The 23,907-nt window shown below is 39.1% G+C and overlaps 5 protein-coding genes across 5 annotated transcripts; 1 reads left to right on the forward strand and 4 right to left on the reverse strand.

The window, feature by feature from the left end:
• Positions 1–579: 579 nt before the first annotated feature.
• Positions 580–1,517, forward strand: LOC135426246 (zinc metalloproteinase nas-4). The gene is made up of 2 exons (XM_064679274.1): positions 580–825; positions 881–1,517. The coding sequence occupies exons 1-2, from the start codon at positions 603–605 to the stop codon at positions 1,390–1,392; spliced, it is 735 nt and encodes a 244-aa protein (XP_064535344.1). The 5' UTR covers positions 580–602; the 3' UTR covers positions 1,393–1,517.
• On the reverse strand, positions 1,491–5,003 carry LOC135426245 (multiple epidermal growth factor-like domains protein 10). The gene is made up of 4 exons (XM_064679273.1): positions 4,876–5,003; positions 4,655–4,821; positions 4,060–4,601; positions 1,491–1,639 (listed from the first exon to the last, which is right to left on the reverse strand). The coding sequence occupies exons 1-4, from the start codon at positions 4,978–4,980 to the stop codon at positions 1,593–1,595; spliced, it is 861 nt and encodes a 286-aa protein (XP_064535343.1). The 5' UTR covers positions 4,981–5,003; the 3' UTR covers positions 1,491–1,592.
• Positions 5,004–12,358: 7,355 nt separating this feature from the next.
• On the reverse strand, positions 12,359–14,135 carry Or35a (Odorant receptor 35a). The gene is made up of 4 exons (XM_064679332.1): positions 13,260–14,135; positions 13,113–13,208; positions 12,463–12,645; positions 12,359–12,409 (listed from the first exon to the last, which is right to left on the reverse strand). The coding sequence occupies exons 1-4, from the start codon at positions 14,133–14,135 to the stop codon at positions 12,359–12,361; spliced, it is 1,206 nt and encodes a 401-aa protein (XP_064535402.1).
• Positions 14,136–19,553: 5,418 nt separating this feature from the next.
• Positions 19,554–20,432, reverse strand: LOC135426254 (seminal metalloprotease 1-like). The gene is made up of 2 exons (XM_064679285.1): positions 20,206–20,432; positions 19,554–20,147 (listed from the first exon to the last, which is right to left on the reverse strand). The coding sequence occupies exons 1-2, from the start codon at positions 20,420–20,422 to the stop codon at positions 19,600–19,602; spliced, it is 765 nt and encodes a 254-aa protein (XP_064535355.1). The 5' UTR covers positions 20,423–20,432; the 3' UTR covers positions 19,554–19,599.
• Positions 20,433–22,396: 1,964 nt separating this feature from the next.
• LOC135426253 (seminal metalloprotease 1-like) lies at positions 22,397–23,387 on the reverse strand. Its single transcript, XM_064679284.1, has 2 exons — positions 23,132–23,387; positions 22,397–23,073 (listed from the first exon to the last, which is right to left on the reverse strand). The coding sequence occupies exons 1-2, from the start codon at positions 23,349–23,351 to the stop codon at positions 22,514–22,516; spliced, it is 780 nt and encodes a 259-aa protein (XP_064535354.1). The 5' UTR covers positions 23,352–23,387; the 3' UTR covers positions 22,397–22,513.
• Between the last annotated feature and the right edge of the window lie 520 nt (positions 23,388–23,907).

Raw genomic sequence — 23,907 nt, forward strand, 5'->3', positions numbered from 1 at the left:
TATACAAGCTAGATTATCTTAATTAAATTCCAGTATTTAACTTATTGATACTGGTTTTAATAGTTCCCAACTTACAGCTTATCCATTAAAGAAACTCTCGATAGTATAAAATTAAAAGCTACAAAATTAAAAATGTGCATATTAATTGATTTTTCATTGGAGCCTCATTAGAGTCTGATTCAATCAGACTAGGATTCATTGAACTATTTCCAGTTTTTAAAAGAAATCGCAAGCTATGAACCAAAAAATTTCTTATAATATAAAATATATGGCGTTTAAAATATTATAATTAAGCCGAATGTACGTTAAGAACTGTCACAGTTAAGCATCAGCTTCCAATTGTTTACAGCCGAATATAAGGTTATCTCGAATTCGAACGATTAAGTTAAGGGTGAAACAAATAAATAATTTTTTTGATGGCATACTCCTTCATTGCTGAGAGACCATTCGGTATTAAAGTCAACAAACTCTTATCTTACAATATCATAAACTTAATTACTGCTGTCCACATTTGGTTGATATCTGTACTTATCTATTGAGTTATTCTTCCAGCTGAAGGTATAAAAATCTCGTGCTCCTCAGTTTGTTAATTCATTGTCAAAATGAACTTTTACAAATGTTCACATTTGGTCTGTCTGCTTTACGCCTTGGACATTAGCCAAGCGCTGTCGACAGTTCAACATGAGACTCTGTCCGAGGACGATATGCGTCTCACGCCAGAGCAATTGGCGCACTTGGAGGACAACGCAATGTCGCGCAACGTGATGCTGTGGTCGGGCTACTACTGGCCCAAAAAGGAACTAGTCTACAGCATCGAGGGGCTATGTAGGTGCATCATTAGAGCTGTCAAGTGATTACTATAATGTCTTATACTCCACAGCCGGCTCTGACGTACGATTAATTGAGAGAGCCATGTCAGGAATTTCATCCCAGACCTGTGTGCGCTTCCGCCGCACATATAACCCGAATGAGCCGCAGGTTGTTATACAAAGGAAGGATTCTGGCTGTTGGTCCTATGTCGGTTATCTAGGCAAGCGCCAGGACTTAAATCTAGGTAAGGGTTGTATGACAACAGGCATCATCCAGCACGAGCTACTCCATGCTCTCGCCCTGCTGCATATGCAGAGCGATCCCAATAGGAACAAGTTCGTTAAGATCGCCTTTGAGAACATCGAATCTGGCAGGGAGAACAACTTTGCCATCTACAACTCCAAGGATGTCAGCGACTTTGGACTTGGCTATGATTATTTCAGTCTAATGCACTATGGACCCTATGCCTTCTCGAAGAACGGCAAACGCACCATAATTCCTTTACAGAGTGGTGTCAACATTGGTCAGCGTAACGGCCTTAGCCCCAAGGATATTTTAAAACTGAAACGCATATACTGTTGATTGCATAGACTAAAAAAAATAAACTCTCGAAAGATTCTAGCATTAAATAAAAAATTTAAAAATTTAAATTTTATCTGCAATATTTATTATGACAAGCACGTAAAATAAAACATAATTGAAAACAATATATATAACATGGGTATACACGTCTACAATTTCCCAATATAATAAAAGGTTTAATTATAACTTTTGGTTGATGGTTAGTTTATAATATGCACTTTACTGCCCCAAACATTCATTTCTTTATCTGAAATTAAAAGAACAAAATACCAAACGAAGACTAAGTTAATCCTGTGTTGACAAATTAAATATTGCTCCTTATCTACTCAAGCAATTGGGAGTCAAAGAGTCAAAAAATAATTGTAAGAGCAACGAAAATCAATTTTCTGGGAACGGTGGGAGGGATAGTATGGATATATGGATATGTGTATACTTTACTAGATTGAGTGTATTCAGGTCCTATCTTATATCCGAGATATGTCTAAAAATGTTCTGTAATTTAACTCATCTGCGATTTATATGTTTAAAGAGTTAGAGCTAAAAAGCTGAAATTCTTACAGTGGCTACCCTATGTGATATAGATGCACGCTTAGGCAGGCTTTTAGGAAATTCCACCCGCAATTATTGAAAACGCGAGAAAAACGGTTGAATGAAACTTTTTCGTTCATCATCAAATCGGCCTCAATCTCATTTTCAAAGATCGTAACGTAAACTCATTCGAAAAGTGTTTCAGCAATTTTGGATATTTCACCCACAGCTGTACACAATTCGAATCGTAGATTTAAAGCAAAAAAAAACTAGGTATACTTTTCTATGCAATATGGAATTAACATATGTAAATTTGATTATTTAGAACCACAACAACATACATAAGTATTTAATCATTTCTTAAAAACTATTAATCAATCGCCTAAAAAAAGAGTTGTATCAGTTAGAGTTATTTAAACTTGTACTCCTTCTTAGAGTTAGGTATCTAATTTAATAGAGAATTTTTACAATGACAGCTTCATAGCATCAATAGATCAATAGACATATTGAGCAAATGCGATTAGGACAGTCGGAGTCAGATGAGATATTTATTAGATCTTGAAGAAGGAAGTCCGAAGTGTTCCGAAAAGCAGTTTTCGAAAATTAATAATGCAAAATGTTAAATTCAGTTGATCTCGAATTCTACTTTTTTTTAACTCAGAACCGTGTGTTTATACAGACCTACTAATGGACGGATATCTTTGGTTCGACTTAGCTGCCGATTCGGATCTATATATATATTATAAATGGTATATTATATATATATATATATATATATATATGTAGGAAGTCGAAGTCTATATGTATATATATGTTTGTCACAGAAATATTATATACTAGCGGGTATAACCCGGCCTTGCCCGTGGCACGTATGTTATAAAATCAAAAAAGCTTTGAAAATGATTTTAAAACTGATCGGACGGGAATCAAACAACTTTTATGCAAATCGGAAAACTCTTAAAATGCACCAAAAAAAATCTTTGAAATGCATTTTCCACCGAAGGAGTTTAGATTTTGCAAAAAGTGTGAAACACGTCTCAAATGATTTTTCTTATAGATCTCTGGAAACGAATTTGAACACAAAACGTCATGCACCAAATCTTCGACCCCCATTTGCACCAAGGAGGACCGGATTTTTCGAAAAGTGTGAAACACCCCTTAAATGAATTTGAACAAAGATCTTTGAAAATAAGTTTGGGGCCGATCGGATGGTAAACAAAAAACTTTCATACAACCGTTTTCCGCCAATTTACCACTGTTGCGGGTGGAATTTCCCAAATCGCTGAAATACGTATTTATTAAGTTCTTATGTAGAGCTTTGAAAATAAGTTTGAAGCAAATCGGACACAACTTAAAACTTCGCCCAAAAAATCTTTAAATCGCATTCCCCCCGAAGAAGTTTGAATTCTGCGAAAAGTGTGAAACACGTATCAAATGATTTTTCTAATAGATCTCTGGAAATGAATTTGAGTGCGAAACGTCACCCACCAAATCTTTGACCTCTATTTCCACCAAGTAGAACGGATTTTCCTAAAAGTGTGAAACACCCCTCAAATGAATATGAACAAAGATCTTTGAAAATAAGTTTGAGGCCAATCCGATGGTAAACAAAAAAGTTACATACAAACGTTTTTCGCAATTTTTCCACACTTGCGAGTGGAATTTCCCGAAACCCCGTCTTAACGTGCACCTACATCACATAAGGTAGCTACAGTGAAAATTTCAGCTTCCTAGCTCTTACGGTTTGGGCTGTGCGTTGATCACCAATCAGTCAGTCAGTCAGTCAGTCAGTCAGTCAGGACAAACAGTTTTATATATAGAGATTATACAAAAATATATATATGGTATGTACATATATATATACATATATATAGGAAGTCGAAGTCTTTGCAATTATATCACACATTTGCAATTATATCACCCGGTTTTACTCGGTTTTAATGTTTGAAGTTTTCAATATTCTCATACTGATCGAAAGTATATGGGGCTATCTTGTTTAAATACCAAAGCGAGATTACGACGCTAAACCAGTTATGCATTCGAACAAAAGTACGATGTCAAGATATGACGTCGACAGCGGGGGGAATGGCATTGCGTGCGCAACCGCCACTTTTATTAAATCGTACAGACATGACTCACCCCTCTCGACATCTTTGGAAGTTATCCGGCGATGTCTTAGCATCATCAAACAAGAAAGTACTATCAGGGCTAGCAGCATGACGATTGCCATTAAGTGCGTGATCTTCAAGTTCTTTATGAACTCAGGCAAACATTTAACTTGAACAATGTCGGCGAACCCGCAATCAGTCATTGTGGTCACTGGCGGATGCGTTGTTTCGGTAGAGCTGGAGCTGTCGGATTCGGTGGTTGCTGGCAAGCACTCAAGTCCAATATCTATATGTCTTTCATGGCAGCTGCAAGTATTGGGGGCGACGCATACCCGGCCCTGGGCACATTCATTGGTGCAGACGGGAACACAGGTCTGGTCACTCGCCAGGCTGTAGCCTTGACGGCAGCTGCACTTGCCCGGAGACTCGCAGAAACCATTTGGACAGCCAGTGGAGCAGATTGGAGCACAGCGGCCAGTCGGCTCGTCCAGCTCGTAGCCGGCGTCGCAGCTGCATGTCTCTGGGGCTATGCACTTTCCGTTCGAGCATTTGTTCGAGCAGCGAGGCACACAGCTGGTGAAATATAATTAGCTAAAGATCAGATGGTTATTTAAAACTTAAGTCACCCCTTGGATGGCATGTGCAGCCGATTTTCATAGCCCTGATTGCAACTGCACGTATTGGGGCTCACGCACGATCCGTTGCTGCACGGCTCATTGCAGATGGGTTCGCAAGAAAAGTTATTTGTTTCATCCGTAACATACCTATAGCCACGGCAGCACACTTTGACAACCTTAAATATGATTCAATAAGTTCAACTTTTTTTTTTTATTATTTCATGACTTACATGCGGTTTCTGTTTCCCTACTCCGTATTCTGTTCTAGAACAAATACTTGCCAGCAACACCCCGGGCAGTAGTACAAATATTATTATAATTCGTAATGCCAGCATTATGAGCTGTTGTTCGGCTTCCGTAAGAAATCGAACTGAACGCTCGTCAAAGCACGAGAAGAGCTTTATGCATTTTGAATCCCCCTTGAAACTCGCTCGCTCATAAACACCCTTATATGACTAAAACATAAGTGGATAAGAAATATAATAAGAAATATTGTTCGCAGCTGTAATTCTTGAAACGATACTTGAAGTCTGCAAAGATTATGTAATTCATATGAAATAAAAAAGTAAATGTAAGATAGCTGCAGAACCTCTACAAATTTGTAGGGTATACAATTGATAAAGTATACCGACGACTTAAGTAATGGGTTGCACGAATCAGGTTAAGCACCCATGGGAATGAATTATATTAGTATAATATAATAATTGGTAAATTGTTGAGTCATGCACCCACATTAAAACAAATCAGCCTAAGCTAACCGATACTAAGACTATATATATATTTCCAACTATGAAATATAAAACGCACATGAACGAAACAGTTATATTTTTACTGTCTCAAATTAATTCAAAATCGCCAATATACCAGTTTCAGTTTTCAACGGCTAGTTGAGATTTTTCCAACTATATAGTAAGACTTTCGTTTGCTGAATGTATAATTAGCTCGGAGCTACAAATTGACCGATCCGTTATAAATATTCTTAGAAAATTAGTAATATCGTATTACTACTTCTCTGACCGGAGTTTTTTTATATATAGTACATTGATTTTGTCCACACCCTAGTGTATTATTTATGTACACACTTAATTGGTAGTTAAACTATCAGTAAAATAACCATATATTAAAGCTCAGTATATTTTCCAAATCTCCGATGGAGAGGCTTGCTCTAAAGCGTACTATGTTTTTCACGCTTTCAACTTTGATATACAACTTTTTTGTTTTTTATATGAAAGATTTAATCCGTGCACATATCCAACACGAATTATTTCATCTTCAACCCCACACAGTTTCATTTTTGTATAATCTGCATCAAGCACATTTCCAGTATGTAAACAATTATCATAAAGTTAGGTATACACTCATAAGTTTAAACTATATACACTATGCGTGGTTAAATTTATGCTTCACATCTTATAAATTGATATGAGATTATAAAATTGATAATGTGGAAGTGGAAGAAGAAGTGAGATATGTGAAAGGAAAGGAGCCAAAGGGTAACTGACAGCTGTAAACTGTTAATAGGAGGAGAGCTCGCCTTATAAAGGGGGAATAGATTGGACCTGATGCAAAAGAGGAGTACCAGCTCTCACACACATTAAACATTTTTTTCACTATTCCGGGGGAAACGTCTGGAAGTTCTGAGAGCTCAAAAACAGAATTCTGATATCATTTTTATTAATTTTATATAAATTTATTTTTTAAAATTTCAAGTCTTAATCTCTTATAGATTCTCAGATCGACTCGATTGAACACACGGTCTGACAGTCAAGATCGACTTGGCTGTTTAGGTTCAGTATATATACTTTGTGTCGAGATGCCTTCCTTCTGCCTGTTACATTATTTTGCACAACTATTATACTTATTTGACTTATTACAGATAGAGTACAAGAAAGAACACAGCCCGATTTAATGAGTAACATTCTTAGTTTGTGGTCTTTAAATACCCAAACACGACATTTGCAATTCCAAGCGACAGGAATCAAGTGTCTCCTTTGCCCTTTGTGCCAGACTATATTTCCCTCCCTTTCCTGGTTGGTAATCTACAAAACAAAGAGCTCCGGTACAACCGGTAAAGGAAATGTTCGCATTTGCCTCTGCTCCTGACACTAAAAATTGAATATTTAGTGGTCGTAATTAAAAATTAGCGCACCAGCAGCAAAGTCGCTCTTCAGCCAGAGCCACGAACAATGCCCATGGTAATAATCCCAACTGCAGCTAGTTATCAGTAAGTTTTGTCTCAGTGTGCCAGTGAGCGTGTCCTGCTGAATGTTTGGGTGTGTTTGCTACTGAGTCGTATATACAAGTATATTTGGCTTTTTAATGCCAACCTGCAACTAGTTAAGGTACCTGCTCCACCTGCAGCAGACACACACACACACACATACACAAAACGGATGTCGTAAGCATTTAATTTATGCAGGCAATGCATTTGCGTTTTTAGTTACAGCTAAAGATGGCCAACAGGAAAGCTGTAAAGGCACAGTGCAAGCCGACAGAGATACAAGCTCTTTGATTCATTCAGCTACATTTACAAGTTCTGATATTCTAATGGATACACTCAGACCACAGATAAATGCCACATAGAAATCGGATGATCTTTAATCATGCCAACTCTGGGCAGTGATCTTTTCCAAATGGTTTTGACTTTTATGGTGGTCGTCCTGGAATAAGTTGAAGTAGAGTACCACAGTGCTAGCTACTCGCATGAATATACATAATTGATAACAGCATTGATTGTATTCAAATTATAGATTACAAATAGTATGGAAAAGATTGTCTCCGAATAAAAAATGCCATGTACGCAGCTCCAAGTTATCATGGCATACATTTTAAGTACCACAAACACACATATTAACATGCGATCTCTCACTTAATACAGTGGCTGTGCTTCTCCTTTCCGCAGCTACGCATCTGGGAAGCTATAGATAATTTAAATAAACTTAGTTAAAATAAACTAAACATACGAGAGCTAACATTCCAAACATTCTCGCTATTCTAATATCCGGAATCGATGCGTTCATACGGACACAAAAAGAGACGGACTTCCCTGTTAACTCTGCTCATGAAGACTTCAACCTTTTCATAAAACCATTTTTTCATTTCTTTTTCAAATTTATTGGGTATAGGAGATTAATATCAAGAATTTTAAAGCTGCAACATTTTCTTAAATTTGCACTCTGGGTCATATATTATCGTATTAATATCGTAAAAAAATTTCCAAATTTAATTGAAATACATTTTTGGATAAGAGATTTCTTAATCCAATTTTGCCATTTTACTCTTCAGCTTGCTTTGATTGCGCATTAAAAATTAAAAAGGGTTTTTTGTGGGCATCACCATTTAATAAATCAATACATTTTAAATAAACTCAATACTTTAAAATACTTAGCAAACAAAAATGTTGATATGCAAAAAAATCGAAATTGTTTTTAAAAATAAAACAGCCTACATTCTAATTGAAAAACCCATTTAATAAAAATAATTTTAATATGCTTAAGATGTTAAACATTACTTGTTCATTCGTAAATGAAAAATGCGTGCAATACATTCCAAAGAATAATAGAAATGGATTTTTGCATGAAAACCGAGAGGCAAGGCAGAGGAAAGTTAAAATTTCTTCAAATTTTGTGGAAGTGAACTATTTAAGCTCTTCATAGCCAGAAAATGGAATTTGGATTTAAGATACGAGCACTTGCAAACCACAATTCAGCTTTTAATGCAACATCCAGGATGGGTAATTTTTGTATTTTAAATATATTTTGTGAGAATAATATAGAAGGAATTTAATGGGTTAAGGCGGATAGCAGAACGCCTGGCCATCAACTATTCCCCAAGAGCAGTAAAAAAGTCTGCGCGTTGGCCAAGTTTTTGTGTGCTGGCTTTTACTCGAGACGATTCGTTGGCTACTGCGCTGCTTATGATCGTTCTAATTTTATGACATTCTATTTTCATGCATAGGCAAAGCAAACTGTGGCTGTGTGTGTGTGTGTGTGTGTGTGTGTGTGCGGGAAAGTGCAGGCACTGCCATTTCATAGTCAGACATGAATGCTGCGCTTTGTTGCTGTGCTACGCCTTTGTTTGTATTGCCCTCAGGGGTAAAGTTTTTAGGATAATAACTTCCTGCGACTTTACGAGGCAAGCAAAAGCCAAAACCCAGCAGCACAAGCAGCAGCAACTACAATCACAACAACAACAGCAGCGGCAGCAGCTAAAGGGAAATGTGAATACTTAAGTCGGAGAGCGCCTCATATGAACAAAATATCTTAGGACCACACTTAAAGCACTCAGCGAACAAGCATCTCAATGACACGAGCCGACAATGTTTACATAAGCAAAATCTTAATATTGGAATAAACTGGAATAAACGAACCAATCATTTATGATAATGCTTTTTAAGCACGTTCAAGCTTTAAGCGAAGAATTGCATGGAAGCTCTGCTCTGTTATCCCTAAAACTTACTCTGATACTTGAGCCTTTGCTTCATAATTTTTTTTTAAGCCGAAATATTATTTATTTTATATAATAATCAACTTGAAAGCTTTAATTGAAGGAACAGTTTTAAAAGAAGCTTCTCACTTAAATTTAGAATGCACATCTAAAGATATTTATTTAATGCCTTTTATTGCTACGGAAGCTCCAGCAGTTTACACTGGAGCAACGTTCGCTTTCAGCTAATGTCATTGGCTCAAAAACTAAAGCAAATGCCAAGAAATCAGCACATTAACACGTCGGGAGCGAGAAACTCTCAGAGATTCACACCCGAGTAAGCCGCAGAAACTTTTGACGTTGTGGAAAACCACAAGGACAAGAAGCGGGCAAGGCAGCGGCGCATTAAAGTCGCACAGACGGTACATCCATGACTGTGGGCATAATCTCAGACATAATTACACAGAGACAGACAGAGGGACATAAAAGGAGAGAGACAGAGAGGGGATTGAGAAAGAGCCTGACAAATGCAGTCGCATATGAATGGGGATGCCTGCCGGCTGGTTACATTTGTGCTTTCTATCTTTTTGCGATTTATTTGTTGCTGCAGGTTTTTAGTTCAAGCGAAAGTTAAATTAACGACGGCCTTAAAGGTGTCACAAAGTAGTCGCGGTTCCCAGCCAAGCGTTTCCAGACTTAGTGAGTTAGTCATTTAATGGAATTCGTTTGCAAACTTTGCGCAAAGCAACTATTAAAAGTACATTTAAAATTAATTAAGCATACGACGTGTTGCAACTCGCAAGCCATGCAGCTAAACGTGAAACATGAAAGAGCTGCTAGCTAAGCAATGCCGAAGACTAAATACCCTATAAATGCTCCCGATCGAAATCTGTTTATTTAAATTGAATTGAATTCTATCAGAGCTAATTTTTCGATGAAAATAAATAAATATTTGTTGTATATCAAAAATTTAAGGAAATGAATGATTAGAATTAGAATTGATTAGAATGATTAGTTTTTTTCAACATATTCTTAAAACAAATTAGGCCAAGTTGCATTAAGCCGGCTTTAAGGCAGAAGACTGATTTACACAGTTTATTATAGACATAGATAACGTACGTGAGAGTGTCAGAAATGTCTATTTCAACTATTTTCGATCAAAACTATAATTTTTCCAATCTTAAAGGAACTAAATATACTGCGAAAACAAAAATATAAAAACGAAATGAATAATAACATTTTAAAACTATGGCGTTCGCCATTAAAACTTTTATCCGCCCGACCCGGCGTTTATTTGGCGCGCTTAATTTGATTTAACGCCTGTGCCTGAGTCTCTCGCTCGCTCTTCCATTTGGACTCTCTCATGGTGTCTCTGCAATCAAATCAAAATGCCAAGTTAAATGAAGCCAAAAGTTGCTATTTGTGTGTGCGCGTTTTTGAAGCATTGCTGTGTGCTCTATGGGTCCATACACACACATACACCCACACACAGACATATAAACACACTATCTACCATCCATTTGGCATTCTGTGGCTCGCAGGCCGCTTAATACGCGGCTTCAAAAACTTTAGACACAATATCGCTAATGATAATTACAAGCTAAAACTTTTGCTACATTTGCTTGTACTTCCCCCTCGCAACGCTAAAACACACGCACACACACAAACACACACACACACTTGTGGGTGTTTCTGCTTTTGTGTTTGTTTGTTTTTCAACTTCAGTCGGCAACACCAAAGCATAAATATGAAATTTTTCAGTGGCTTGTGCAAAAGTTAAGCAAAATGTGAGCATTTCTAGAGAATTTTTAAAAATATGAAAGTACACTACGTGAAAATATACAAATGAAATAATGGGTATTGCCCGACTTTGACTGATAACATATACTATCTGATCAAAAATTTTAAAATTTTAATATTAAAACAATAGAACATTAAAGACTATTTAAAATCTGATTGAGCAGAAATTGAGCTGTTAACCACATTTTCCAATCTTGTCATAGAATTTTGAGAAGAGCAATCTGCCATAATTAAATAAATTTTCGTAACGATTTTCTTCAATCCCATCTTTATGTGCCTTTATTTTATATGAGGCAAATCCTATTATAACTCAAGGCAGCAGAGTTTTCAACGTTCTCTCAATTCATCTAACACGCTTTATAAGAACATAAAAGTACTCTGCAAGCGTATAAGAACTAATGCGAAATGTAGTCACATGTTCTTGAATATGTAATCCCTAATTATTTTAAAATTTAATCATTTTGTGTTAAGTTGAAAGTGTTTCTAAAGTTATATTTGAACGAACTAGGTCTTGTTCAACCCGAATAGATTGCGAGTATATAAATTATTTATGTCGTGTCTAGCAACTGCAACGCATCCTCAACGCGCCATCGCAATTAAAAATCCATTTGGTTACCTGAAAACCACTTCAGGTCAGACCAATTCTAGCGCCAATGTCCGCAGAAGAACTCTGTGTCGGCTGCCGATTTCCGGTTCCTCTCTGCTGTCTCATTTTCATACATGACGGGCCGCAAATTAAGTGCAAATTGGCTCAAAGGGTGAGCCGATGGAGCGTTACGCCTAATTATCAGTGAGGGTGACGCATGTCGTGGTCTGAACCACGCCATTAACCCAACGAGCACCACCAAATATACGACCTTTAGAATCTATCCGCGCGAGAAAGAGAGACAGATAGAGACATACTTTTATGGGAAAACTTTTGTTCATTTCATGGGAAAAACTTAAATAGATTAATTTAGCAAAACGTTCGTAAAGCAGGAAATTGAAACTAAAAGTATAGCAAAAGTGATAAAGAACAAGAGAAACGAAGAGAATGGGAGAAAATTTTTTAAGATTTATGACAGTCCTGATGATCAGCTGTTTTTGAGCGCTTCTAATTTCAGCTTAAAGTGCCAAAGGCGAAAGTTTTCTGAACTTTGTGACAAGTTCCTGCACTCCGCAGAGCTCTGTGCCAGCGGCAGAAATCGTGAAAATTTTATTGCCTGTTTTTGGGCCGATGCACAAGCACAAACACGCTCTCATACACACACACACACACTCATAAATATCGGCTGGCAGCGATGCGCCAACACCGCCTTCAATCATTAAAATTTAATTAAAATAAATTCGCCAATAATTGACTTTTAATATGCAATCATTTGTATGAGAGTACGATGCGATAGCTCCGCAACAAAATCCGCAATTCTGAAATTCCCAATTATGCATCATTAACAAATTACGATTTATTAAATTGTGCAGACGGTAAGGGCTCCAATTGAAGCCCGAAGCTCAGCGAATCGAGGTGAGAAACGTGAAGTAAGAGAAGGCTCCTTGTAGTATCTGTAAGAGCGAGAGTTAGTGCGTGAATATGAGACAGGAGATCTTTATGTCACCTTTAGAACAGCCTGCAGGCTGACTCGAAAGTACTTCAAGCCCATCATATAGTAAGGCTTACTGTTCATCTCAATGGCTATTACTACGACCTTCAACAGTCGCAGATTCTCGTGAGGATTGGTTGAGTAGTAGAGCACCTGCTCCCAACTTGATTGATAGTACATCGTACTCAGAGAGTCCGTCTAAAAAACGACAGATATTAATTGGCGAGTAAAGACTGCAATCGAAGATAGTTTAAGAAAATGCATGAGCAAACAAGAAAAAACTAAGCTTTGGGTGTGGATGAAAAAATACGGATTAAATGAAGAAAATTATACAATTTTTTGGTTCAGAGGTGCAAGTGTGAATAAACCTCAGCAATAAACCTTAAAAAAGATTATCAGTGGTTCGGCTTATGACTTAAACTAACCCTCTGTCTTTAGGTACTATTTGTGATCTGAATTTTTCTATCATACTTTTTCATAAGATTAATGAAAAAATATTATTATTAAAATGGACAAATACCAAATATGATTAGATAAATATATATAATATAAATCAATATTTAAAATATTCAGACTGATAAAAAAATGTATACTGAAGTGTTTAAAACCAGAACATTGGCGCAACATGAACAAAAATCAACAAATAAAATTAAACTGACTGTTACCATATAAGCCAATTCGGAGCCCAGCTGACCCAATGAAAGCAATTCCACAGTTTTGGCTCCAAACCACATGGGATATATGTAGGTGCCCGTTGGACTCTGCAAAACAATAGTTTCAAGTTTCGATAAATTAATCAATCAATCACATACCACATAGGTCTTAAATCCCAAGGTGCACAACAATATAGCACTGCAGGCGAACATTATGAATATTCGAACCGAGAAATGTTCCTCAAGCTGCTCCCCAAACCGATTGAGAGCCACATTGCGGTGTAATGTTTGGACAAGCAGCTCGCGCAATTGCTGCGCCATATGGGGACGCTGTTGGGCTGCCAGTATGCGCTCTATAGACGACTCCATGTCACGCTGCAACAGCTCATACCGACCCTTCAGATGGGCGACCAGTTCGCAGAGCAGCGTCGTCTCACCAAACTCCATCGTGTCAATGGACAGAGCCACCCAGACGCTGCTCAGCACCAGCGGCACAAATAAGTACAGTGGCTGGGCATCGAAAGATGGGATCATGGGAAACACGTAGTCCTTTCGTCCAGTTATCAGCATCGCAATAGGCGCAATTGCATACCCGGAGACGGCAATCAGATATAAGGAGGCAACCACTCGATTTGGTATTAGCTTAAGCTCGATTTGGCGAAAGAGTTGCGGTTCCGCATCACGATCCACATAAATGGAGCTGAAGTATCTCTGCAGCAGCTGTCGCAGCTGATTTCTGTGCCACAGAATATCTAAAGCACGCAGCTGGGCCTCGACGAGGATCACGTAGGTGGGCATCCCGGTCAACAGGGTGTCGAGGTTGCTTCTGTGAAAGCGCAAATAACGAAGTTCCGCGTCATTATGCAGCATGAAGATCAGACAGCCTAGCAAAGCAATCGCAAAATCCAAGCGCCGCCAGTTGGATGAGGTGCTGGCATCGATTGGCCAGAAGATGTGATTGAGGCGATACAGCGCCAGTGGCCAGGAGAGCTTCACCCGTTGGCCATCAGCCATCCGAGGCACGTAACGAACCATAATCAAGACTGTAAGTGACTTTTAGTAGATGCTTGCTTATATACGAGAAGCCCATTCATCTATCTATTCACACACCTAAAACAAAGCTATCCACTTTGGGGACTGTGCAGGAGACAGTTGGCAACTTTTTAATGAGCCCTCCCATGCGTGCAATGGCTCAATTAAGTTATTAGCCCAAAACAGAGCAACGGAAACAGTTCAAACTTTGACGACAATTTTGGCTCATTTACTATGTAATCGCTATGTCCTCAAATATTTGAGTAGATTCTAAACTTGGCCAGCACACTTACCCAGGCATCGTTTCAAATGTCAGCAGGCGATATATTGAGAAGTCAAATGAATAGCCAATAGGAAAATGTAATTTCAATTGCAATTTTTGGTAAGTGAGCTGTTAAAGCGACTCGGTCATTTAGTTAATTGACAACGAGTATCGAGTTCGAATTCTATACGGAAGGTAGGGCCATGTCTCAAAATCGAAAGAATAAATAGCTCATATTTCAATCCCTTAGACGGACAAGAAAATTCATGTAAATTTTTTACCCTCAAATATCCTGTATAGACATAGGTCGAAATTTTCTACCCTCATAGCTTGGTCAAATTTTCACGAGGTTTGGCTTTTTGCTTGAAATATAATATATTCTTGATCAATATCGAAAGCTAAGTCCATGAATTCCTGCCCGCCTGTCTGTCTATCCATTTCAATGATAACCAATCCCAGTTTATAGCTGTCGTCCCGAAACTTTGCATAGATCCTTCCGTCTTTCTGTTACAGGCACCAAAGTCTTATCAAGAAGGATACTTAGTATATTTTTCACACAGTAATCAACGAATACTAAGTTGATTTATGATGTTATTTCATCTTCACAGTATTTCTGCACCAAAGTTGTTTTACTCTAGCCATTAACCGCATTCCTTAGCATTTGGCACTCATCTTAGATGCCCTGTCTTACCATCTATTGCTACTCTCCATTACAAGCCCCGGTTCGTTCGTTATTTGCTGCTGCATAAAAAAGTCACTTAAGTAATTCATAAAAATCAATTAGCTTCAACGCGCAACTTTTGCACCCAACGATGCCACTTCTATTCGCACTACTCCAGCGCCCAACACCCTTTCCCCTGGCCCAGCCCCTGCTGCAGCTGAGAGCAGTCCGTCGCATTTGCGGCTTGGCAGCAGCAGATAGTGGCAACAGTTTGTGTTATGAATATTTTAAGAGACCGTTAAGCAACAGAGACAAACAGCGCAAACAGCAGGAAAAAGAGACAAAACCTAAGTCTGACTCCCCAGTCCCCTTGCACCCCTGATCCACTGTCCAGTGTCCAGTTGGAGCTGCAGTTTGCTCGCCACATTCATCTTAATTTCCTGTCACGACAATGACAACGACGTTGGCGCTGCTCAGACCCGGCACGTTGAATGTTCCACTCTGGACGCTGGTCAGGCCAAGTGTGCGTGCAGCAACAATGGAAGCCGCGCCCCTCGCCCCATCTTGTGACCGCGCCAACATAATCCACAAGCTACTATTTTTTTTTTTTTTGCTTTTTTCTATTTTTTTTCGAGCGCTTTTCAAGCCTTTGTGGCGGCTGTTTCACAGGCTGCTCTTCAGGCAGCAGCGGGAGGGGAGTCGGCGCTGAAACTGTGACTAGTCCGTCTGGCTGTGCGCTTTGTTTTGCCTTGTGGCATCGCGTGGTTCGAGTTCATAGCGATGCCGAATGCCATCAAACGGCAAAGGGCCAAAAGCGTTTGTCCAGGCAACCAAAACGGCGGCATAAACAACGCACAAGTGTGAGTGTATCTGTGTGCATGTGTGTGTATGTGTAGCAATGGCAGCCCCTCTTCTCATTGTATGCGATGCTATCGCGTGCCACAGGATATTGCACTCTAAGCCAGTAGATGGCGTCATGTAAAGCTGGACAACATCCGATTAAAACTTTACGATGTGCGTGTATCCCAGTCGTCCGTGCGTGTATGTGTGTGGGCGGTGTAAGTGTTTGTGTATGTGAGTGTAAATGGAAGTGTGTTTGTGTGTGTGTGTGTGTGTGTGCGTTGGTCAGCAAGTGGATAAATTCTCATTTACTGCTCTTTTAAGCACGTTGTTTTTGTCGCTTTTTCTCTGCTTTGCTTGTCAGCTTGAAATGCACTTACCAATGGACGGGTATTTGACGTTATTCATCAATTCTGCAACACATTAATAGAGTCATCTCTAAATACCTAAAAAAACATTATTAGGACGTAAATAAACAAGAGGCAGGGGACTTATGATAACAAATTGGTGTAAATCTTAACTGACTAAGAGTTTTATGTTACCTTTCATTGTATTTGGATAATGTGCCCTATTGGGTTCAATTACTAATAGTAAACACAGAACGACTTATTCGCGCTACAGCGAGTAACTAAAGCAAGTGTATACTCTAATTGGTGTGTTTCTTTCCGAATTTTCTGATGGAAAATAATTGCGAAGGCTTGCAGCGTATTCACTCTTCATTGTGTTACTTCTCTTTCTACTATTTTTTTTACTAAATGTATATGCAGCTGCAGCAGCGCCCTCTGTTGGCTAGTTTCAGCATGTGTGTAAATTGTCCACTCGTTATGTGGGTGTGCGAGGCAACTGCTGATGGGGGAGTTTAGTGTTTGGGGCAATAGCGCGGCATGTTAAACTGACCGCAAGCATTGTTTATCATTAAGTGTGGCCCTCCGTCCGTCCGTCCGGCCGTCTGTTCGTCCATTTGTCTGCCAGTTGAGTGTCTATGCTTTGGACTGGTGCCTGCCCTTGCCGACTTGGTGCCACATGTGTCACATGACACATGTGTCACATGAGTGTGCGTGCTGGCGGCTCTTTTTACCAACTGGCCCAACATGTGTAGCGCGGTCCAATCTTCATGTAGCTGCAGCTTCCAGTTAATGGAGCCGTTAGTTAGTTGGTGTCATTCTAAAGTCCAAATAAAATGCCCAACTTAAAGCACTCAAACATTAAATAAAGCAAACCAAATAAACTGTGAAGTTTTTCGGCCAACAGTGCCCTGCCCTTTGCCACCGATATCCCGATGAGTGCAGCGAGTGCATGCAAAACTTTTGTAATTAGGAAGCAATGTCGGTCATTAGTAAGAAGGGAAAGGAGGGGCGGCACGGGTGTGGGTTCAGCAGTGGGTGGTGCCACTGCAACTGCTGCGGCTGCCAGTCAGAGAAGATACCACAAAAAAGCTCCAGCAGTCAAAACAATAACGCAAATGTTCAGTTCAACCAAGCCCGCAGAATAACTCTTCTGGTGGCTACGAACTTGAAATACGCTTTATATGTATTAATTAAATTTGAAGCAGTAAAATTGGCTCGATTATATGCATTAAATTCATTTTAATTTAACATTGCAGAACATTTAATTCAAGTCCCAACATCTCTTGAATTTTAACCGACACTTTATAATTAATTGAATATTTTTGATATCGATGCTTGAAAAATTAATATTTTTTTGCATGTATTATATTGAGAGAGCTTAAGACTTTGTAGTTTGAGACTTTTTCCTGATGTATCGTAAGACAATGCAATACATTGTTGTATAAAATTATTAAAGATTGAAGATCCAAAATAAAAACGAAAAAATTGTCCATTTACTGCAACCTTTATAACACGAAAATGTTAGCTAAGAATCGATCAAAAATTATTTTCAGCTGCCTGTATGAGATCAACGAGACAGTGGGTATGCCCAATTGAAGAGTCTTAATAAATACAGCCAAACAAAGAGCTACTAAACGAACTTGGGCGATGGCGACCAACATTTTGGCTAACAATACTCCAAATAGGAATTGCAAAAGTCAACTTGCAACGCAATGGGTTGCTGGGAGGGAGGGGTGAGGAATGGCTGCGCAATTGGACGAGCATCAAACGTAATTTTAATAAAGTTTGAATGTAAAAGTTTCTGATTTGAAATGCATATAAAAGTTAACTATTTCCGACGAAAACTGCGAAAACTGAATGTGTGTAAAAAGTTTGTTCTTTTTCATTTTATTTTATTTTTTTCTTGTTGCATTCATTGTGCCGATCACAGTGGCTGTAGAGGGAACGGGAGGGGACGTCACATGGCTCAAACAAACAGCGGATGTGGCAAGCACTGGTCGCGCCCCACGACTGACAAGAGGCGCCGCCGCTGCGCCTCCACCACACTGAGGCGCGTCAGGTCATGGTCATAAATTAAAGGCAACAAACCGAGTGCGGAAGCAAGCCGCAAGCGGACAAGCGGAGAATGCAAAGAGGGAGGCGCGGTGCGGCGCAGACAAGTGGATTTGTGGCCATTACATCTTGGACCACGTCGGCCTGGGACTTGCACAGAGCCTCGACTTCGGTTTGAAGCAGTGCGGAATCGCAAGCTGTGCTGTTAAGTAGCCTCGAGTCAGCCAGTCGCCGTCCTGGCTAACGATCAACTCGTAACAACTGGCCCCAGGCCGGACTTGAAGTTTTTTCTTCGTCAACTCTGTTTGGCCAGTGGACAAGAGCCACCGATGCTGGATGTAGTAGATGCAGCGGATGGAAGTGTTTCATTCCACCAGCGACTACATCAAACTCTCTCTCTCTCTCACACTCTCGCCCTCTCTCACACTCTCTCCCTGCCACTGTGTCTGTGTAGTCGAAAGGACTTTTGCTGTGGCGATTCTGAGACATGTTACCATAGCATGTGACTTGAATATTCATCTTTGAGCAAGCAAAAGTGCTCTAGCTGAGATTGCTTGACTGCGAAATTCCCTGTTCGTACTTCGTAGTCACTAATTTACATACAGACGAAGAGAAATTTACATTGCAAGTTCATGAAGTCCTGCCACAATGCGTAATCGACCAGCAGTATTCTAAGTTCCTTATAGATATGGTAGCTTTAAAGACACGCGAACGGTTTTTTATACCCTTGTAGAGAGTATTATATTTTTGCCGTGAACTGAGTAACGGATATAAGCATACATCTCCGAACATGCAAAGTATATATATTCTTGATCAGAATCAACAACCGAGTCGATATAGCTATATCCGTCTGTCCCTCTGTCTGATATGCAAACTTGTCTCTTCAGTTTTAAATCTAAGTCTTCCCAAGTCAGTCTGCTGCAGAAATAGGAATGTAGATCGAAAAGTAGGTTCTTGCATAAAAACTTGTCATATATTGGTTTCACCTTGCTCCCGACAAACAAAAGCTTATCAGCAACATTCTTCTTTATTATATAGGTCTTTAAAAATATATTTTCTGTTTATTCAGATGTCTTTACACGAACTCAGCAATTCAAGCTTAACTATTCTACTCACATACTCTCAACCCTGTCTAAGCCATAATTCCACAAGGGTCTTCAATTTTTAATAAATTAAAGAATGCCGTTCTTCACTTTAAATTTCCCAAAGCTCAAGTTTTATGGTATAATTACGCAATCACAGCTAAGAAAACACATTGATTTACATTGCGATTTCTGAATTATTAATAGATGTTCTCAATTTTATTTACACCTGCATCGGACATTTATACATGGTATTGAGGCGACTCACATCGGCGGAGCTCAGAGCGAGCCTTTGCCCCATTTGGGACTGACCATCTGGTTGTAGAGCGATAATTGTTTCTTCTCCATTCTTTGTGAAGGCTGTGGAGCTGTAGTGCAGAATGCTACCATAATCATAGGGTGCATCGAAGTTTTCCACCCGGTCCGCTTCATACTTCTGAAAATTGTGCTCTTTTCCCTCAGTAATGTTTTCTTCCACAATTTTCACGTAATCGTCGCGGTCCGAAGAACTTTGCTGATGATGGAATCCCAAAGTGTGGAGCAGCTCATGCTGTATGGTGCCTAGTCGGAAGCAACCAATGTCCAATTCGTTGGGCTTTAACTTGACCGTCTGTTCGCTGCCAATGTAGCCAACCTTAGAGCTGCAGCCAGTTGTGGAAACGGTGACCAATACATAGTCCACGGTATCCTCACTGGCGGGCAGGAAACGTATGCAAGAGACCAGTTCAATACGCCGCATTCCCAACTCAATATGTTGCATTTGTGCAGCACCTACGTAAAAGTTGCTGAATTAAAGGAGAGAATCGCATGCAACAAGTACAAAACCTACTGAACTCCTCATCTATCTTGTAGTAGACTGTGGCATTAGGCCAGTGTCGAGTCACTGCTAGTTCTCCATTACGCGTGAAGTCCACATCCATATCACCCTGGAAGTAGTCACCAGCTAGCTCTGGATCAATTGTCCCATACTCGTCCCCTTTAAGCGGTGCTCCACTGGCGCCAAAGCACAGGCAAGCGAGCAACAGAATGTCAAACCGAGACCACATCGCAGGAATTTCCAACTAATCCGTTTGAGTTTCACATTTAGCTAATTGGACTTTAATTATTTGCTTGCTTATCATGAAAATAGCTTATGTTTGATAAAGGTTTCGTAATCAGGAACCGAAATGCTTCTTGTCTTTTATACCTATTTATTTCCATTGAAAACAGATAATCGGGTATCTTGGTTTAATTCAAATGTATGTGACAGACAGAAGATTTCTCAAATTCTGTTTAGCTTTATCTGTCTGTTCAAGTTTATGTCCGCGTCAATCTCTGAAGTTATAAGAGCTCAAGGCATGACATTTTTAAAGCGCCCCGCTTCCATATAATCGAAACAAAAATATTGGTATCCTCATTTTCAACATATGTCGAATAATATAAGAGTCTGGAATAGGCTAAAACATCCAGGAAATTGTACATATTAGATACCTCTCTCAAAAATTAAAAGTCTCGTTGTTGTTCGAGTTGACATAGGAATTGGCATGTGTGGGAAGCAAAACCATAGTCGGTACAAATCAAGTAAGCTAGAATATGTGTAGGCCTATGCGCTGTATTCTGGATATCTGATAGTCGGAAACTCCCGACGTAAACATGTTTTATTGTTATTTTAAGGCTAATAATGTGTTGATTTAATGTGAGTTGGTCGAAAGCTATTGCTTGAATTCAAAGGGAACTCAGCGACGCCACCTTGAACGCGTGCTATAGTTAATTTATTCAGTTAACGTTGATTAATTTGATTTGTAACAAATGTTGATTTGGCTAAAAACTTGGTCCCGGAAGTAAACAAAAAACTCCGACTATACTTAAATAAGCATATCAAATTGTATATAATTGTTACTCTGTATCCAAGGAGCGGCAAAACATCAAAAATCAACAAATTTATGTCTCTTAAGCTTAAGTCGCCAAATTTAACAATCCAAAAAAGGAACAGTTTCATAGTACCGACTGCGTCTGTCATATAAACAGATTTGTAGCATATAAAGCTTAAGCTTTATATGCCTCACCCGTCACCAATAACAAAGCCAGAATAGTGAAGCTCGTAAATGCTTAGATTGATTAAAATATCTTGGGAATCAGAATTCTTCCCATAGAGCTATATAATATAGTTCTGCAATCTTGATAAGATTTAGCGCACATAAAAGCGAATAGTTAAATTAGTTAATGCCTTTTTTTCTCTCTATTTATTAGCAAATTTACTGATACTATTCTTGAGCATCTTAACCTAGCTTTACAATAATTTTATTAACTTACTTAATTTTATTATTATCTATTCAGTTTTAAATTATTTGATTTGGGAGTTCGATGGGGTGGATCCTGCTAAGTCTCCTTCGCTTTCTTCTGCAAAGCCTTCTTGCCAATATGTTGGGGTGGGCAGAAAGACGGGCCATGTAGCTGGTGGACTGCTGTCTTAAAAGGTCACTCACTAAGGGAACCGGTTGCGGATGTACCAGGGGGCCCCAGTACTTAGTCTCAGCACCTTGGATTGGAAGACACTAATTTTCCTCCAATGAGATTTTGCCGCAGAGCCGAACATTTGACTTGCATAGCGCCAAACTGGGGCCAGTAGGGTATTATACAGCAGCACCTTGTTGCTCAGAGAAAGCTTACTGTTTTCCTTTAAGAGCCATGCCATACTTATTAATCAGTTAAGGCCTGATTTGGTACACAAAACAGTTATTCAAAATATGACTCAATTTTTTACCGATCGTTTGTTATATATAACTTCAGACGTGGTTTAATTGAATGCTGTTAGGTAGGTTGCGATTCGGGTTTCAACTCATATCCAAAGATCTTTGTGAAAATTTATTATAGATTTCCGCATTATTTGCAAAATCCATACATCTCTGATAGAGCTGTGGATCACAGGTTGTCTGAAAGATTGTTTATTTTTCGGCTTCAAGATTCCAATTGCTAGACTGATTGATTCTTACTGTAATTTTCAGGATAGGTGTATGCTATAACCATTGATAAATGCATACTTAAAATCAAAGAGATATGTAACACATAAATGTACAAAGTTATGTGTCATTAAATTTATATGCCCTATAAAAAACAATCTGTCTGAGTTCTAAGCGTTAAAAAAACATTGATTAACATTATTCAGTTTCTGGTTTTAGCATTGGACAATTGTACATGTTGTTGAGACGAGTCACATCAGCGGAGCTCAGAGCGCCCCTTTGCCCCATTTTCGACTGACCATCTGGCTGACGTGCGATAATTGTTTCTCCTCCGTCCTTTGTAAAGGCGTTGGAAGGGTAGTGCATAATACTCTCATAATCGTAGGGTGCTCCGAAGTTTCCCAAACCATCCGCAGCATACTTCTGAAAATTTACGAGTTTCCCCGTAATAATGTTTTCCTTGGCAATTTTTACGTAATCATCGCGGTCTGGATAATTATGTTGATGAAAGAATCCCAAAGTGTGGAGCAGTTGATGCTGTATAGTGCCCAAGCTAAAGCAACCATTGCCTATAGAGTTAGGTACCAACCTAACTACCATATGCTGTTTGGAGTAACCAACTGTGGAACTGCAACCAGTTTTGGAATCGGTGACCCACAAAAAGTTACGGATTTCCTTAGGGGCAGGCTCAAAGGTTATGCAGGACACAGTTTCAATATTCCACATTCCCAGTTGAATAAACTTCTCTTGGTGAGCAGCTGTGGGAACGTTGGTGAATTAAAGGTGAGAATTTCATGTCGCAAGTTAGAAACCTACTGAATTTTTTTTTATCTATTTTGTAGTAGACTGTGGCAAGGGGCCAACGTTGAGTCGGCTGTAGCTTTCCATCCGGCGTATGCTTTATATCCATGTCACCCTCGAAATAGCCAGCATTGAGCTCCAGATGAACTCCCAGGTTGCGTTCTCCATTAATCGGGGCTCCAACAACGCCCAAACACATAGAAGCGAGCAACAGAACGTTAAACTGCGTCCACATTGCAAACAATTTCAAATGATCCGTGAGAGATTAACATTAGGCTAGAGCACATTTAAATAAAACCTTAATGCCATACTATGAATAATTGATTCATTTAAGGTTTTTAGATTTGCTTATATAATCTAAATGCTAACGGATTCGGGTTCAGTTACGGAAGCAATAAGAACTATGTCTTGTACTTGTATAACTTTACTTGTAGTATTACTTGTATTACTTTATTGGTGTCAGTGGGATAGGGGGCTCTGGCTATTTTGGGTTTGTATTGCTCACCCTACAATAATTTTCAGCAATTTAGAGATCAATTAATGGTATATCCATGACAAATGCATAAATGAATATGCATTCAGATATTTAAATACTTGTTCGGAAGTTAATTTAATTGTCGTAGAAGAAACAATCTGCCTAAGTTCTTATAGTTAAAAGCGCATGTCTTATTTAACGTTTCTGAATTATTCGTAAGTTTTAGCTTTGGATAATTACACAAGTTATTGAGACAAGTCACATCAGCAGAGCTCAGATTGTCCCTTTACCCCATTTTCGACTGAACATCTGGCTG

Source organism: Drosophila montana, unplaced genomic scaffold (assembly GCF_035044405.1).
Source record: "Drosophila montana isolate Dmon_TW-CO22-7 unplaced genomic scaffold, ASM3504440v1 contig_1_1, whole genome shotgun sequence".
Taxonomy (NCBI): domain Eukaryota; kingdom Metazoa; phylum Arthropoda; class Insecta; order Diptera; family Drosophilidae; genus Drosophila; species Drosophila montana.